We start from the raw sequence: 18,272 nt of genomic DNA on the forward strand, positions 1-18,272 counted from the left end.
CCCCCCCCCCCCCCCCCAAGAGACACAAATACGCTCCTGACTTTGTATTTAGGATGGCTGCTTCCTTAATCTGATGTTGGAAGAATAACGGGCAGAACAGACACTTGGGCCCTGTCCACACGGGCGTGAATGTTTGGTTCCCTGGGAACAACTAGCCACAGCACACTCTTTGCTGCCTCTAGCTGTCCCTGGGGGACCCCTGTGCCATGTGTCCTCTGGCGCGAGGCAGGTTACTCCAGGTGCGGTACAGGAGGCTGCAGCCAGCACTGGGCTGGCCCCAGCCGCCTTACCTGGGGTCGTGGGGGCCTGCCGGGGCTGCAGCAGCAGCAATCCTGATGCTCAGAGCCTGGCCGATAGCCAAAGTATGGCTCTGGCCAGCCAAATACTGGCTTTGAGTGGCAAATGCTGCCCCAGCGTGCGCCACTCTTTTTATTTTGTGTGGCTTTTTCCGTTCTTACAGTGCAGAGAAGAGCTGAACGTGCAGTAAGTGGCACCATGGACACTGCACAGCCACGCTCGTCTGGACGCGGCCTTGGCGCGTCAAACAGGTGTAGTTGGGCGCCACAGCTGAATTCAGGCAAAGTTACTCCATCCCAAAGGACTTATGCACGAAACTGCTCTCTAGGGCAGCAGTTCCCAAACTCCAGCAGTTTGGGAAAACGATGTAAAACGATATGACGCTATGACAAAAATGACGCGACAAATGTAAAATGATACGACCTTAACTACCACCAGCAAACTTTTCAGTTCAACCTTAAGTACCACCGGCAAATTTTGGTCATTTAAAGTAATTATAATAAATCTGTTAACGCGTACCACTGTGGGTACCGTACCACAGACTGGGAACTGCTGCGCTAGAGCAAAACATTTCCCCTGAGAGGAAGGCAAATCTCAGCACTCCCCTCAGCTCATGAAAAAAGGAACCTGTTAGAAAGCCTTGAACCCCTCCAAGGTGGAAGGGACACGAGGGAAGCATTTCCCCCCCTCCCAGATAGGCTTTCAAGGTTCAAAAAAGACCCAAACCCGACGACGCTCACACCTCGCACTAGGGGAAGTGTCATGTCTGATGGAGCTCAGTGCCTTATAAGCGCCCTTCGCTTTCCTGGAGCTTGTGCGGGGATGGCAACCCTCCTGCAGAGATGCAGGAGAAGACACCGTCACAAGAGCCCAAGTCCCGGCAGGGCAGCTTCCCACACGCGTGTTAAAGGCTCCGGAGCCCGGGACCCGGGTGGGGGAGGGGGGCCCTGCCGGCCCGAAGGGCCCGGGGAACGCGCTGATTGGCCCCGACGCAGCCTCGGGTGACGGCGGGCAGAAGCGACCTCAGAACGCGGCTGAAGGAAGGGGGTTCCCTCCGGGACACCGTCCCCACGCGCGTTAAAAGCTCCGGGGCCCGGGCCCGTCAGACCGGGACCCCGAGGGGAGGCTCTGGCTCCGGCTCCCCCCTCCCCGCCGCCGCTGCTGCCAGGACCCCGGGGAGAGGCCGCGCCGGTACTTACTCCCCATGGCGGCCGCCGGCGCCGGGCAAAGAACAGGCGAACAGCAAGCGGCGACTGCGAGAGACACGTCAGTGCTCGAGCCGCCGGGCCTCCTTCCGCTTCCTGCCACGCACGGGGGTCGCCGGGAACCTCTACGCACGCGCGGCGGCCATATTAGTGCGGCCGGAACTATAATCCTCGCTCTGGGGCGGCCCCGTGAGGCACTACTATTCCCGGCATGCACTGCGCCAAGGTAAGACGCGCGCTGCAGCCCCGCCCCCGCCGGCTGTGCTAACGTTCGATTGGCTCAGGGGTCTGTTAATCCTAGAGTTCGGGAGGGGGGCACGCGAAGGCCGCGCGGCATGTTGGGAGTTGTAGTCCCCGCCTGCTCAAGCGCCATAATGTGGGGGAGGGGGCCTGAACTGTGGGTTTAGCCACAGTTCAGCAGAGACCGCCTCTGGGCTTGGGGGGCAGGCAGGGAGGGGCAGATTTCAAAGTTCATGAGCAGGGATCCTGGCTTTCTCTGATAAAAAAAAAAAAAAAAATCCCCAATTTTTCAGTTAAAAAATGTAACCCAAAATCCACGTTTTTCTGTAATCAAAATGAAACATCACTATATATTTATATATAGAGACAGATATAGCTATAGATATACATATAGGGGGGCTGGGTTACTTTTTTTTTAACCGAAAATTGGGGATTTTTTTTTAATCAGAGAAAACCAGGATCCCTGCTCATGAGTTAGGCCCTCCCCTGTCATGGCCTTGACTCCAGAAGTGTAAATACGGGCGCACACAAGTCAGTAGGGCTGCTCTTTGCTTGCCTGGCTTTGCCCTGAGCACTGCAGGGCTCAAGCCTTTTTGTCTGCAGCCATGAGTGGATGTAGGGCGTGCAGATGGTGAGGGGCGGCATCTCGTATAAAAACAACACACATTTTTCTCTGGTTCCAAATGAACGCCAGGCTCGGGGGCTGCGTCCTTCTGTCTAAGATCGAAGCAAAAACCTATATGGCTTAATTGGAATGAGCTAAAAACAACCAGCAGGGCTACGAAACAGGAGCGTCCTTACCAGGAGCAGCTAACAGACAGCAACGCTGCAGAGGAAAGGCTAGCTTGATGGGTGGAACATCAAGACAGTTTAAAAGGAGAGGGGGCCGTCAAGACCTGTGCAATGAAGAGTTTAGAAGAAATTGGTAGATTATAATGAGCCATGAAATCAAGTGACTCCTTCAGCACTGCCTGATTGGAAATGCTGCTGCCACTGCCGTGCACTTGGTTTTAAACTTTGGGTGGAGTAGGGATCCAAGAGTGGGTGCAAGTACGCTATCGCACCCTCTGCCCCCATCTGCAGCAAAGAAACTGTTTCATTTCCACCACCAAAAAAATAACCCACCAAAAACTAAGGCTCTTCTGAAATCACAAGACTCCAGGAGCTGGAGGCTTTCAGGAAAACATGAACTTATCAGCCCTACAGCCAAAGATTTGTGTTATGTTCCCCATACAGTGGGTTGACTTCATTCAAAACATGATGGCAGCATCAGCCATGCTGGTATATGGTAGTGCCAAGAGGAGCTAGGCACTTTTGAGGCATCTGTAAAGGGACAATCTTTGTAGTGAAGATCATTGCAGAGTAAGAGTGATGTTGCTGTAGTCCAGGAATCATACAAGAGACAAGGACTCAATTAGTGTGATATATTTTATTGGACCAACTGCACAGTTAGGATAGTGTTAGACGAGCTTTCAAATGCTAGACAGTCTTCATCAGGTCAAGCTTTGATCTGAGACCTGATGAAGAACGTCTTATATTCAATAGCTTGTCTAACTCTATCCCAACTATGCAGCTGGCCCAGTAAAAGATACTGGCCTAAGAAATTCTTGCCTTGTCTGATGTATAAGGACAGACACATAAATTGACAGAGGTTAAAGGAAGGGGGACTACAGGGGTTTTAATAAAAGTCAGCTAGACTTATTGTAAGTAGGTAGAACTGGGTCTTTCAGAAGACTTAAATGTGGACAGCTTTGGATCCCCGACAGGATTGCAGTAATAGCTCCTTACACCCGTAGCAGCCAAATACTAACACATTAGATGGCCACTGAAATTAGGTTGATTGTACCATTGGATACCAGTATGAAAACACGGAGGCAGAGAAATATGTGAAAACATCTTGTTACATCAAGATATCCTCACCTACAACATGGTGTGACTGCATTGTGTATACAAATGTCATTTGGTTATGTCAAAACACCATTGAATGAAGACAGAGATTGATGACAGTTTGGTTCAGCAGATTGACATGGCATCAGAATGCCATCATGCTGTGACACAGTATGTCAAAAAAAGTGTCACACCTCTTTGCAATGTCAGCCTACCAAGAGACAGCATGGTGACCTTATGTTAAAAATTAGAGGTAACTATGGCGTAGCATATTAAGCATAGTGCTGGAATTAGTGTTGTCTTCCAGACTCAGCTGCTGTCTCTGTGTATTTGGTTGATTCACATACCATTTCCGCACCTCGGTTTCCCTGTTTGTAAAATGGGGGCAATGATTTCTCATCCATTTTTGTAAAGTCATTTGTAATCCTTGGCTGAAATATGTAATAGAATCACAAAGTCTTGTGATCCTTGCCAAGATAAATTGGAATGTCATCAGATGTGACAGAATGGTCTTATGCCAAATAAAAATCCTGCGGCTACTATAATCCACCTTCTCCTGGAGGTGTTACCTTTTGGTCAGGTTGGAGCACTTGTGCATGTAGAGGCTGGAAAAAGAAAAGAAACTTCCCAATCTGTTTCCTCTCCTGCACTTGGGCTGTTAAAAATATAAAATTCAACTTTTAGGGATCTCAATTCAACTCCTTTCACCAGAATTAATCTCACTCTTAAAAATTCGCTTCTTGGAGGTAGACAGTCCCACAGATTGCTCATACTAGTAGCCTTTATCAGCGATATAAAAATAGCTGAAGAAACAGATTGTGTTATTCTGGGCATTGGCTAGCTGTCAGATTTCTTGGTTTGTTGATTGTTTTGAAAAATTAATTTAAAACAATGAAGAGCTTTGATGTGTTTGCCATTGTAATAATAAAAAAATGTTTATAACCAGATATGGACCTGAGCTGGATCATAGGGATGGATCATTTCTAACTCCCTTCACAAGTTGGTGGGAGACTAGATTCAAATCCAGATCTAAACTCAGCAGCTCTTGTTTATCTCAGTAATTAGTCCCATCTGGAACACTATAACTGAACAGCCTCATTTTTGGGGAAAGTTTGTTCCCAGATCTGAAATGTGCCAGATACAGCCCTAATTATAAATAAGATTCCAATAATCTAATCTTTTAGGGTCCCAGAGTGAACAGTCTTTCCTCTGCCAACCAAAAGCAAGGCAAAGCACACTACAGTACAAACCACATTATTTCTCTTCCATAAATAGGCATAATTCTGTCAAACCACTGAAGAGCAAAAGAAATTGAAAACATAATTACAGTAGCATTATTGGGGCGGGGCAAGCAGAGTACCAGCAACATCCTGCAGCTCTCTATACCTCCACCCTAGCACTCAACAGTATCAGTGGGCCAAAATTGGTAGTTACACCTCTGAATGGGCCAATAGGTCAAATTCCTACCTGCAGCGACTCCCAGCAACTTTGGTAATTTTATATTGGTAACAAATCTGACATGTGGACTGTTGTAAATTGAGTGATGAAAAAGGAATGTCACATGTGAGGACTGTTTTTTCCTCTGTGCTTGTAGAGCACACCTAGTACAATAAGACACCAATCCTGATTGGTGACATTTGGTGCTATTGGGATAATAATAATGATGCTTAGGATTATAACAATAATTAATAAGCCACTCTTCAAAGGCAAGCAACAGCTGAAAAGAAGCAGACATAGATTTTAAACAGCTTATTCTTTTCATGCCTTGCTATTCTTTCTTGAACCAAATCAGTCTCTCTTACATAACCAAGCTAATCCTGCCTCAGAAATGAAGTGCAATTTAGGACCATTAAAAACATTAATATTCACTTACTGGCTCCAAAGTCTGTTAGCCAGTGCATTCCACTGTTTCACACAGTGAAAATCTTGAGCATTTGCTGCAAAATTATATATCTGATTATACATTGATAACATTAGTGCAGAATTGACATTTAATTACAGCTTTAAAATTTGGGCTTCATTCTGGGGTGATTAACTTGGGATGCTGGACCCATATTGCAGTTAATTGTCCCCTAATGGAACCTGCAGAGAATAGCATGATTGCTTAAATAGCCAGGTGGAAATAGGCAAATAGTTGAGGGTGGAAGGGTTGTAGAGTGGGAAGAAGGGGAGTTACTCAATGTCTCTATGCGTGAATTGGTATACTTCCCAGCTCCATTTATATTGGCTGAGTGCAGTGGGTTAATAGTCTCCATTTAAAAAGTCCACTTTCTTAATCTCCATAGCATTCTCCCCTTCAATTACTATTTCACTATCAGCATGATAAAATTTTAAATTTGCAATAAACATAGTCCTTTACCAGGTGGGCTAAAGGAGATTTGTGTCAGCTGTTGTGCTACCAGGTCTTAGATCATCTGAGGGCAGCAGTCACTAGAGGGCAACATAACTGCATTGACTTATTTACATGCATACATACACATTACCCTTACCATCTATATGTTCATATGGCTGACATTAATATATTTAGTATTCGTTGACAGGTGAGGATTTGCTGTTGCACTGGGGGTTTGTGTGATTTGTCTGTTTAATGCAACTGTCCATAAGTGATCTCTGACTCTGATACTTAATGCAAAATGCTGGGAGTAATATTCTGTTTAACCACAAGGTGGAAGAGCTGCTTTGCTTATGTTGCCACCTCTGTTAGCTTGCATGAAATATGCACACACGTTAGACAAGTATCATTACTGTTATTATTTAATAGCTAGATTACAGCTGTGTGCAGAGGCCCCATTCAGAATCAGTACTCCTGGTGCTAAATGCAATTCAACTGTAGACCTGAAACAGCACCATGCACATTGGATCTCTGTGCCACGCAGACCCATTGACTTCACTGAGGCTTCTCTACTCAGAGCACTTTGTAGGATTGGGTCTGTGGTCATAAGATGATTCTAGCACAAAGGGCTAGATTCAGAAAAGACCATAAGTGCCGAAGAGCAGGACTTGGATGGACTTCAGGAATCTACTAGCCCCAATGCCCTGTTCAGTGGCTATCTTATCCTGGAATGGAAGAACATAAAATTCACTAGGCATCTCCTTTTTTGTCCTGAGAGTTATCTAGATAGCTGCAGCTGTGGTTGTACAGTGTGTGCCCAGTTATCTGAGCAACTACATATCATGGAATGCAGAAACTAGGCTGAATGGTACTTAAGTCTATGGAGTGGTCCAGTCAAGCAGGCATGCTTAGAGCACACCTAACACAACAGCATCGCCAAAATGTAGTCATAGCTGCTTCTTTTATTAAAGCAAAGCTAGGGGTGATGAGCTCCATTATATAATAAAGCCTAATAGTTAGAACACTGCCCTGGGAAGCCAAGGCCATGTTCCTATGACTTCTTTAGTCAAAATGATTCAGACCTACATCTGTCTCCAAGGAGAGTGGCCTAACCAACAGCTACGGGTGAGGAAGAGCAGGATGCTCCTCACTGTCTGTTCAGAGTGATCTGTTGTGCCAAAAGGAATACAAGATTCATGGGTCCAGGAAGAGCACAAGAAATAGCATAACCCTGTAGTCCTATGGTTAGGATGCCCATGCAGAAAAGGGGAGACCTGGATTCTAGCTCTACTCCCAGGATTTTTATTTTTATTTTTTTAATCCAGTGACTGCTTAATGCAAAATGCATAAGTAATTATGAGATCATGGACTAGAACCCAGAACTTTCCTCCTCCCTGCTTCATTCTCTACAATAGATTGCAGAATCACGCGCTCTCCTTCTGGCTCCATACATTGTGCATTTCTTTCTGCATAATAGCCTAACTCCAACAGGACAATTGAAGAGTTTGCCCCCCACCCCCACTCCAGCCTGTAGCTTAATTTCTGGAAAGGCCCCATTTCTGGAAAGCACATAAATACATATTTAGGACCAACCATGTTCAGGACAACACCTAAGCACAGGCTTTATAGGAAAGCACCGAAATTGAAGGCCCTTAAGCCTTGTCTTGGATCTAGGCCAAAGGATGTACAATCTAAGGATTGATTTCATTAAAATCTAGGAAAACTTTAAACATCTAAGAAAACACTCCTATTTTTATCAGGTTTTGTACAAACTTAAAAATATAAAACTTTACTTGCAAATTTAACCAATTGATTATTTCCCCTTTTATCAAACAGAGGCTGAAGTGTACTGATCTAGCCATACTTAAAATAGTGGCTACTGTTCTACTGCCTTCAATGGTGGAAGAATTTCCCTTGGAGTGTTTATTCACATTCAAGAGATGTTTTTTCCCAGCTTCTACATGAAGCTGGGAAAGCAGCTGTGCCAAAAGGCAGATGGGAGAAGGTTCTCTGTGGCACACAGATGTTGGCAATTATGTTCCTATTTTCAAAACAGGTAGAAAGTAACAGTTTCTTTAAAAAAAGAACAAAACAACGCCCCCACCCGGTTGCACATTCATTTACCAAGTAATTACATGGTATACGTGGCCAACTGAGACATAACTGCATGAAGTGGCATGCTAGTCTTTCTCTCTGCAAAGACATGCTTGAATTAAAAAATTTTCAGCAAACAAACCTCCTGAGTGCTTAATGAAGGGGGTACTTTTTAAACATAATTTTCCTTTAGCCTAGCAGATTTCCATTTCAAGGGTCCCATTGTCAAAGGTGGCATCTGTAATTTTTATGGGCTATGAAATCCATCTTTGCTGCCTGTCCTAAATACAGATGGAGCTGAAATGCAAAATTTGAATCCACAGTTCACACATCCCAAAGGTCACAGGAAATTTCAAATCTGAGAGTATATGCTAATGATTTCCAGTTTGGGGGTGTCTACCATCAGGCACTTAAATTCTAAGGATTTTGAAAGAGCTGGGTTTAGCTTTCCCTTCCAGCACGAGTACGATGCTTTATTGTGCCCAGGAACTTCTAGGAGAATTACCAGGACATGAGGGAGTTTAACTGCATGAATTTGTGTAGCTTTGCGTAAGTTGTTTTGAATCCTGAACTACAGTTATGACTCACACCTCCATTTCTCCCATTTGATCACAGGGGCTTCTGGAACATCTCTTTATTGAATGCACTTACAGCAGTGCTCTCTTCATAATATATAAATGACATTTTATAATGGTGTACTTGCTTCAGCTATGCTCTTATCTGGCAATATTGCAGCTGTCTCTCTCGCTCTCTCTTTTTTTTTTTAATAAAGCTATAAAATTACAAGGCTTCTCTTTCTGGCTCTCCTTGTTAATATAACCCATCTTTATAAGATCTACCTTGCACAACACAAAAAAACCAACAGAAAAACAGCAGTCCCACTGGCAAAATAACAACAAAACTCCCACTGACTTCAATGAGGCTAGGACTCCATCCCAAATCTTCACATACAGCCTCTCAGTTACAGGTATGGGCACATACTGATTAAGGTAAAAAGTGTAGTGCTATCATTTAATGCAAGAAAGCTTTATCATAAATCTAATATTTATTTGTTAAACTGCATGCTAAAAATGTACATAATAAATACACTAGGCAGATAAATGACAAGCAGATAGTTTCTCTTATCATGTGAAAGCACAAATAGGTGCACTGAGGGCATATAGATTAGGGGAAGCATGAGATTTTCAATCTACTCCAAAGGATCTGGAGCTTACTACTGTTAGGAACAGGATTCCAAAACTGGCAGGAATCTGTGGTTGGTTTCTGTTGGATAATGTGGAGGGTCTATAATACGTAAGTCAATATTAGCCAACAGATTAATATCAAAGGAAAATTACAAAGCCCCAAGAAAAGTACTAGCATATGCTTTAATCAGCCTCTTATTAAAGTGACATTGAGCCCTTATACACTACCTGAATGCTTGATTTGGCTATAGTTTTGCATATGTTCCCTTCCTTTGCTTCTAAAAAAATGCAAATTGGTTTCTTGGGGCCACTTTGAAAAATGTGTGTGCATCATGAAATAAAACAAAACTCTTTACTTGACAGAAATGCTGTTTTTCACTGTCTTATTTTATGATAGCTTTTCTGATTGGGCTTTGTAGAAGGTGGTAGGCTTATTGTTCAAATCTATGCCTGACACACACAGAATAATACTCCCAGGGAAAGATAATGGTTTCTTTATTATTTTTAGTTTTGGATCCTAGGACCATCATTTAGAAAAATGTGTTTGTGTTGGAAACTTTTATATAGGTTATTTCTAAGTGACTGCAGCACTCAAAAGTCACAAGATTCACATAATTCTGATTATCACCTTGTTTTCCGTATGCACTTCATTCCCAACCTGATTTTGCAGCTGCTCTCTTGAAATCAGCTAGGCATCAGAAATTGTTGCTCTATAAAGCTTTTACACTATTGGGAACCCAGATTTTGGTATAAAGTATTAATTTCTCTTTAGCATTTCACAGGGCACTGGCCAAAGCACCTTTAATACTAAAAACACATTACAGTTAGGAAGGAGAAAGCAGGAGGAAGAATGATGTGACTTTAAGGCCGGATGGTTTTGAAAATATTTGACCTTAAATTGTAACTGAGCCTTCTGTCTAGCAGATCTATTTTGACATTAGCTCAGGAAGTAGAAACCTCTTACCTCTCGTCTATCAAAACAATATTTCAACCTGCATTTCAAAAAACCCATGCAATTGCATGTACATTGACCTACCCCAAAGTACGACCAATTTGTTCAGTTACTTCTGCTGGGCACATAAATTAGGTTGCTGGGCACATGGGCATTAGTGTGTCTAACTATGCTTGCAATTTCAGTAATTGTGCCTGAAAATTAAGCAGGCAATTGTATGTGCATTTTTGCAGACGCTGTTGCTTGCCTACTTGAAAAACAGGCTCTGTAGATAAAATTACATTGTTGACCCTTAAAACTAATCACCAAATCCATGCTATTTATCCCCGGGACTGTTTCAGCTTCCAAAGTAATTCTTTTAATCTTGCACTTCTGGTCTCATGACAACATCAGCTTTTAAATCAAAACTGTTTGTAAATCATTCTCTTAGCAATTGTGGTCGTCTGATTTGGAATTCTAAGAAGCAACAGAAATTCATCAAGCAAATTCCCTTTCTGGCTTTAAAACCAAAGCTGAAACCTGAACAGTTTTGTTTGGTGCACAATGAATGAGCTTTGGTTTGATTTGATTTTTATCGTATTTCATTTGAACTTTATATAAAATAGCTCCCAGAGGCTCTTGTGTGAGGCTTTATAAATAAAACCTGTATTGTATTTCTAAACTCCATATGATTTTTCAAAGTTATTTGATACTTTTTTAGGCCACAAAATCTTATCTTCATAAATATACAAATGTGTGATAGGCAACTGCAGATCTTCAGAAATGGAGCTAGATGTTTGTAGAGTTTTCCCTATTGTGTTTGCCTTTCCCTTACTAAAAAGTGGGTAAACTGTATTTCTAAACCCAATATATACTTCTTCTGCACCTTGACTCATGTGCAAGTCCCAGGAAGCTATGGATAATATTGTCACTCTTTTCTGACTTAAGCTGTGTGTCTAGAGGTTTTGTTGGCACCAAATTAGTTGTAAATTTTTTCATTAACATCACCCCAAAAGCTGCCATAATTTAACTTAGATGGTGTTCTTAGTAGTTCAGTAGAGTTATGCTGTTAGGGTTCTTATGCTCTTTTCCTAAGAAGTTGCTTCCCTTCTTTGAAATGATCCTTCTGGTGTTTTTCAGCGGAACAACAGTGAGTTCCAGTAATGGCTATGTTACTCAGGTGTGTATTCCAGACATATACCCAAAGAGATCTCCTAACATCTGCTTTTCTACAAGGAGCTCATAGTTTGAATGCAATTAGGTATAAACAACCAAATCTGGTCCATTTTTTAAGTCACCTAATTGCTGCTGATTTCCAGATATCAAAGTGGCGATGTATGAGTCCTAGTGGAATTACAACACAGTTCTGATCCTGCTCACATTGCAATCAATGCAAAAATTCTACCGATCTCAAATACAGCTGAAACAAGCCACCTGTCTCTTCCCCAAAATGCCACCCTTCCAATCAATGGGATATAGCAGATTACAGCCCTATTATATCTGAATGGGATCATTAATAATTCACAGGAAGTTCAACCAAGCAGCCACTGTTTGCTTTGGATTTGGATTTTATGATTTATTTCTCCCATGCTGAAAGAGATCAACTTAGTCAGTAAATCAGAATCTACACGTTGACCTTTCTGATGTTGCAGTAGCAGAAGAATGTTAAATATTCTCCTTAGATTTAAAAGAACAAGGACTCTGGCCAAGTGAAAAGTGTGGGAGAACAGGCTGGGTCCCTAGAAATGTAACACACTCAGGTTTTACAAATTCCTAAGCCTCTTGACTGTATTTGTATTGAACATTTTTCGCTCTGGCTTTTCTGAAGGGTTTGTTGTTGTTGTTGTTTTTGTTTCTACTCGGTTTAAAGATTGAGCAGTTCAAGGGAAATATCAAGATTCCTGGGAAGATAAGCATTATTTAATGCATCAGATGACTGCTCCAAACCACTTTGCTTTACACAAGTGTACCATAAACTACTAAAAAAACAGCACTTTAACTAGGCAGGTTATATTTAATACAAATCCTGGGAAGGGTTGAAGCCTCTGTACCACATGGCTTTGTGCCTCTGCTCCTTGGTGTCCTGGTATGAGAACATCAGAAGGCCAAGTGGTAAAATGCCTAAGCTATTAAAATGTGAGTCACTGAAGAGCCTAAGATCTTGTGCATCACAGTTACTGCTGGAGGTGTAGTCTTCTGCCTCTTTATCTATGTGAAAGGCATTCTGCAGAACTAGAATTCCTAGGCCAAGTTTGGAGGGGAGGTGCATGCTGGTGTGTTTGCCTTAGGCTATGTTATTGGTCTTCAACATTTTTAAACTCGGGGCACCCTCAGAAATTGCCAGCTCTTAGCTTTCATTCATTCCTTGACTATGGGAAAAAGAATAGAGCAATTCTTCTGTTACAGAAAGACCACAATAGGTCATATTGTTTCTGACACTATGGAGTCCTGTTTGAAATTTCTGGGTTTATCTTGTGAAACGTGTAGGCTTTTATTGCAATACACCTCATGGCACCCTTAAAAGAATCTCATGGCACCCCACCTCTAAGTGAGTCTCACTGTCTCAGGGATAGTCCACTGTAAACACTTCAAAGGGTGATCATGGGCCATATCTTGGAGACAACTGGACTTTTGCTGTTGATTTCAGGGGGAATAGAGATTTGTCCCCATGGCCTCCCTACTGATGGGATCCTGGGAGAATAAGTATACAAATAATGCCCAGATTATTATATTTTCTGAATTTTGAGTGAAGTTTGAGATGTCATAGAAGCCTGGAAAGCACATTTTGACTGGCTTGCAGATTAGCTGGACCAGCTCAGAAAAGGCCTGTGCAGATCTGCCTGCCCTAGCCTCTCTCAGCAAGCAACAAAGCTTAAGAGCAGACCAGTAACCCCATACTCCATTCAGGGAAGACAACAGGTACTTTCCACTGACAGTTTAATCTTGGCTATTCCATATCAGGTGAGGTTCAATACAAATTTCCTATTACTTTCATATATATAGTAGCCAAATAATTTCCCTGTACAATAATTCGCAGAAGCAGACTGTTTCATTGGTTTGCAGTGAGACTTTTTATCACCAGGAAAAGCCAAGTGCACCCGTTGTTACACAGTTATTAGATACTTGGCTATACCAGTGCAAATACATTGACTTCAATAGGGTTACTCTGGGTGAACAACTGTGTAAATGAGACTAGACTTTGATGCCTAAATTCAAAGAGATCTAAGGATACTGCCAACATTCATTCCAGCCCCACAATCAACAGTTTTTTATTCAGGTGCTGTGGATAACCATACCATACACTTCATTGCTGAAGTGTCTTTTGTGACATTTGGAATCAAGACCAAATATTATATTTTTCTTCTTCAAGAACATTAACCTTGGTCCTAAAAAAATTATCATGAGCTTTTTTCCCTGGGATTCCACCTAAGGAGGCAAGACTTCAAATAAGGTTCATTTTGAAGCAAGATTTGACATGAGTCTTTTTCTCCTTCCCTCTGCCCCACCCATTTATATATCTCTTCTTATATCTCCAAGAAGTTTACTGTTTATGAGAGATAATGATAGTCCTGCTTGTTGGCCCCTTACAGGTACAATTCCAGGCAACAACAACTTTGCAGAGTGCCACATCATTGTATTTCAGGTCTGATCGAAAGGAACCACCTCTGGGGGTGAGAGCAGAAAGTGAATGCCATTGGCCCGTTTAGTCCTTCACCTCAATGCTTGGGGTGCCAACAAGGAAGCTGGCTAACAACGGTACTTTCTGAGCCCTTTGTATACCAGTCCATTTGGGGCTACACTAAGACCCACAACACATTTCACATGAACCAATAAAGAGCCACCATCTGAGAATGACTTTCAGCCACTACTAATCTGCATTAAATTTGAAGCAGTGGCTAAGAAGGAAAGGGTCCCTATTCTATCACCAGTCCCTCAACCACCTATTCCTTTTTGTTTCCTTTTCTAATTTACCATAGAAAAGACTCCAAAACCATGAACCTCTTCCTAAGATGAAATTGGCTTTAGGGGAAAGTTTAAATTAGATTTTCTTCTTATTTAGACTTATATTAACCAAAGCAGTCCCACTGACTTAAAGAGTTGCATCTGATTTATACCAGAATGGACAAGCACAAAATTAAGTGGCTTCTCTTTTCTATGCTTCTATTTATTCATGTTTTATTTTCTTTTTAGAAGTTGCCAGTTTACTTTCACATGAACGTTGTGTTTAAAAGGTCAAGGGGAAAAAAAGCAACTAGAGCAGCATCTTAATTAAGATTAGTTCTGTCCTGCAAAGTAAATGTCTATATATTTTAGCACTGCATAAACAGGAAACAGGTCGACATACTTTGCTGGCTGATTAAAAGAAATTTGCTGTAAAACTTTGTCCATGCCTGAAGGAAGACACCTTTTAGGAGTGCAGAATTTAGGCGCTGAAAGTATCTGTTTGTTCAGCTAAAATTAGATACATATGCAGAGGGACAGATAAGACCACAGTCATCTCCAGCATAACTCCAGTGATCTCAACAAGTAGATCCCAGTGTTTACATCTAGAAAAGTCTGAAGCTCCATCTAATAAATGTTCTTCTGAGTCATTTCTTGGACATGCCTTTTAGCAACTAGTTAGGTTAACTGCAGATACATATTCTTTATGGGAATCCCAGAAGGCTTCTAACAGCTGCTTTCCTCATCAAAGCTGTGTGGTATATAGTCTAAATTCAGCTTAGATATCAGTTACCTACTACGTCTGCTACTCTTCCATAAACCACCTTCTATTTTCTGCCTATTACCAATTGTCAGTAGTTCTCTGTGCACTTTGTCAAATGACATAATTCACTAAATCAAAACCGCTTTTTTGTGAGGACAGTTTATCTATACTTAATGATTGCAGCTCAAATTTATCCCCAATAAGTATCGTGGAGAGTTCTCTGTGATTAGTTCTGCATGTCTAGGAACACTCTGAGCAGCTTAGTAGCATACATGTAAGCCCTGTTTCTTTCCTGATGAATAAATACAGTGGTTTTTATTATGAGACTTGATTTCCTTTACTGCCTATCCTGTGAAGAAGTATCTACAACACTCTTGTCATCTGCTCCTAGCTGACTTCTATCTCAGGAAGAACTGGTTTCTGAGAGCTTGAAATATCTGCGTTACTGAAACTGCAGAGATGGGCCATTATATGTTGATAAATATACATTGCAAATCCATAGTGTTTTTTAATCAGCTGACCTCTGTTGGTTATGCCACTATGAAGTATACACCTTATATCTGTTTAACTCATAGATCAACCGAGACCCAGCAATTAAGCGATTTGCCTGTGATGACAGACCAAAAAAGTACAGCTGGAAGTGGAACCCAGGGGGTTTTGCTTTCCATTCCTGTGGTCTCCCCATAAGACAACAATCCCTCCACTTCCCTCTGCATTATAAATTTCACATTTATTTGCCTGATACTAATGGGCCATCAGTGTTTTAATATTATGCCACAGTGATCTCAGCAGCATTTTTGAAGGAAGGAGTCAGATGTAGGGTTGATGTGGGAAGTGATTTAGCTCACATTTCTGTATATACACTGAAGTGCATTTCCATCACTCTGGAGCTACTGAATGAGAACATGAAATGGTGCAGGATGAGTAATATTTTAGCAGCAGTACTTTCACCCTGACAATCAAGAACCAGCAGCATCAGCAAGCCTATTTAGGGTATGTTGTTTATAGAAAGGCTGGAGAAAGTCATATGTGTTTTTACAAAGGATGATTGGGAAAAGACAAGTCCAGAATATGTATCTGTATTAATTTATGAATTACAGACTGGGTTTTCTAGGGTGATCTACCCCTCTTGAAGCCACAGATGAGAATCTGACTTGAGAACTAGACCTATATGGCAAAAATAAAAAGTGTCACCATTCATGCTTCACTCTGAGTATCAGCCTGGGTTCAAAGACCCAAGTATAATAAGACCCGGCACTAGCTGCTATTATTGGTGGGGCGTGAACAGCTTCTAGGCATTTCATCTTGTTCTGTTTTTCTAGATCCTTCCTTCCAGCAATCTCAAAGACACTGCAAACAAATGGCGGCTCAGGATCATTACCCCATTTTCCAGAGAGTAAAACAGAGGCACACAGTGGCAAAAAGTCACTTGTCCAAGGTCACATAACAAGAGTATAACAAAACAGCACCTTAAACTAAGCTCCCCTGAATCTCAGGGCACTGGCTCATGAGCACAAAACTAAAAATAATGCAGAGCAGAGTAAACATAAAGAAAGAGGAGAACTTTATTAACCATGAGGCAGAGGACAGGTCTACACTGCTGTTATACCATGCCCAGGAACACCACTCTGAAACATGCCTGGTATGCTGACTCCTGCTCTGCATACATACACTCCCCAAAATGAAGAAATGTAGTCATCTTAGAGTGGTCCTGAACCCACACCCAGAACTGCTTTCTGTCTTAGGTGTCCTTATTGGCACGTGCTCAGGCAGTGCATGGAACATTTTTCACAGCAGTAATGAAGACAAGCCATGAGATGCAAATTCAGGTTGTTTGACTCCAGGGACTTGGTTTGGCCTACTCCCTACTTTCTAAAGCTGGTCTGGTTCATGGAGCACTGGGTATTAACAAAAGCTTTTGAAGAAGACATAGGAGGCAACTGGGTGATGTCAGTGGAAAGGCTGTTCCACGGATGAGGTGCTGGGAGCTGGGCCAGGAGACAGTGGGAGTATAGCAGTCAGGACAAGCTTTAGGCAGAGATGAGGGCAAAGATACAGGGACAGGCAGCCTTGCACAAGACCTGGAAGATAAGCATATAGGGCACTTTCACACTTGCTCTGGGGGTCAGGGGGTTGGTGGGATGCTTTAATTAAAGTGCTGCAGCATCTTCTGTATCACCATCCCTGCACTTCAAAATGGTGGTGGGGGCACTTGAACTAAAGCTTGTTTGATGAGTTTTAGTACAAGTGCCCCTGCTGCCATTTTGAAGTGTGGGAACATGGATAACTGAGACATGGGAGGCTGCTGGAGCACGATAATTACCACGTCCCAACAGACTTGATTAACCAAGTCTGCTCTGACGTGCTGTAATTACAGCATGTCAGAGCAGCCTCCACACTTGTGTACAGGCCTGAACTGGATTTGGAAAAGAAGTGGTGGTCAGCGTAGGCGTGGAGGAGGAGGAAGACGTGGGTAGAGCAACTAAACACGCTAAATTGCATGGCTTATAAATATTTAAATCTGATTGATTTAAATCCAAGAGATGTTAGAACCTAGAGGACTTTCCCATCCAGCCATTGGTACCAGTCCGGCCACATACTTAGTCATGTGTCTGACTTTAATCATGTGACACCTGGGCGACAGTGATCATCGCCTGCTGGAATTCACCATCCAGCGCAAGGTGGCAAAAGCCAGCAGCAAGGCAGCAGCCCTGGACTTCAGGAGGGCGGATTTCAATGAGGTAAGAAGAATAGTTGGGGAAGTACTGAGGTCCTGGAGGGGAGGAGAGTTGGGTGTCCAAGAGGAGTGGTCGATCCTTAAGGAGACAATCCTCCGTGCCCAAAGGGAGGTAATCCCAACAAGGGTCAAAGGGGGCAAGAGGGCGCAAAAGCTCCCATGGCTCACCAAAAACATACGGGAACGTCTCCTGGCTAAAAGGGAGGCGTACACCCAATGGAAGGGAGGGGCCATCACCAGGGAAGACTATACCTCGGTTGCTCGGGGCTGCAGGGGGGCGGTCAGGAAGGCCAAGGCGGAGATGGAACTGGGACTAGCTACCCGGATCAAGGAGAAGAAGAAGTCTTTTTTTAAATACATAGGGGGCAAAAAGAAGATACTCGGTAATGTGGGACCTCTGCAAGACACACTAGGAAATCAGGTTGTCGCACCAGATGACAAGGCTAACCTATTTAACGATTTCTTTGCCTCCATTTTCCTCAACAGGGACCAGATCAGCCCGTCCACTGGGACCCCCTCAGGCCCCGAGGGAGGCACACCCAGGCCCAGGGTCAGTGAGGATCTAGTCAGGGAACTTCTGGAGGGACTGGACGTATTTAAATCAGCAGGTCCTGACGACCTCCACCCCAGAGTGCTGAGGGAATTAGCAGAGGTCATTGC

The 18,272-nt window shown here is 42.8% G+C and overlaps 2 protein-coding genes across 3 annotated transcripts in view; one reads left to right on the forward strand and one right to left on the reverse strand.

Annotated features, from left to right (window-relative positions):
- The window catches only part of SEC61A1 (Sec61 translocon alpha 1 subunit), a 14,225-nt gene extending 12,590 nt beyond the window's left edge, over nucleotides 1–1,635 (reverse strand). The window contains exon 1 of the mRNA XM_006017771.3: nucleotides 1,497–1,635. Within this exon, the coding sequence (XP_006017833.1) occupies nucleotides 1,497–1,503 (7 nt within the window). The 5' untranslated portion in view covers nucleotides 1,504–1,635. The remainder of the gene's footprint in view (nucleotides 1–1,496) is intronic.
- The window catches only part of LOC112549253, a 21,035-nt gene continuing 4,376 nt past the window's right edge, over nucleotides 1,614–18,272 (forward strand). The window contains exons 1-2 of one of the 2 annotated variants that reach the window (XR_003092628.1): nucleotides 1,614–1,728; nucleotides 8,671–8,803. Coding sequence is in view for 1 of the 2 variants with exons in the window: in XM_025196813.1 (XP_025052598.1) it covers nucleotides 1,714–1,728 (15 nt within the window). In the remaining variant the exon portion in view is untranslated. Of the gene's footprint in view, nucleotides 1,729–8,670; nucleotides 8,804–18,272 lie in introns of those variants that run through there. The other variant, XM_025196813.1, reaches the window with a different exon arrangement.

Source organism: Alligator sinensis, unplaced genomic scaffold, assembly GCF_000455745.1.
Source record: "Alligator sinensis unplaced genomic scaffold, ASM45574v1 scaffold839_1, whole genome shotgun sequence".
NCBI lineage: Eukaryota > Metazoa > Chordata > Crocodylia > Alligatoridae > Alligator > Alligator sinensis.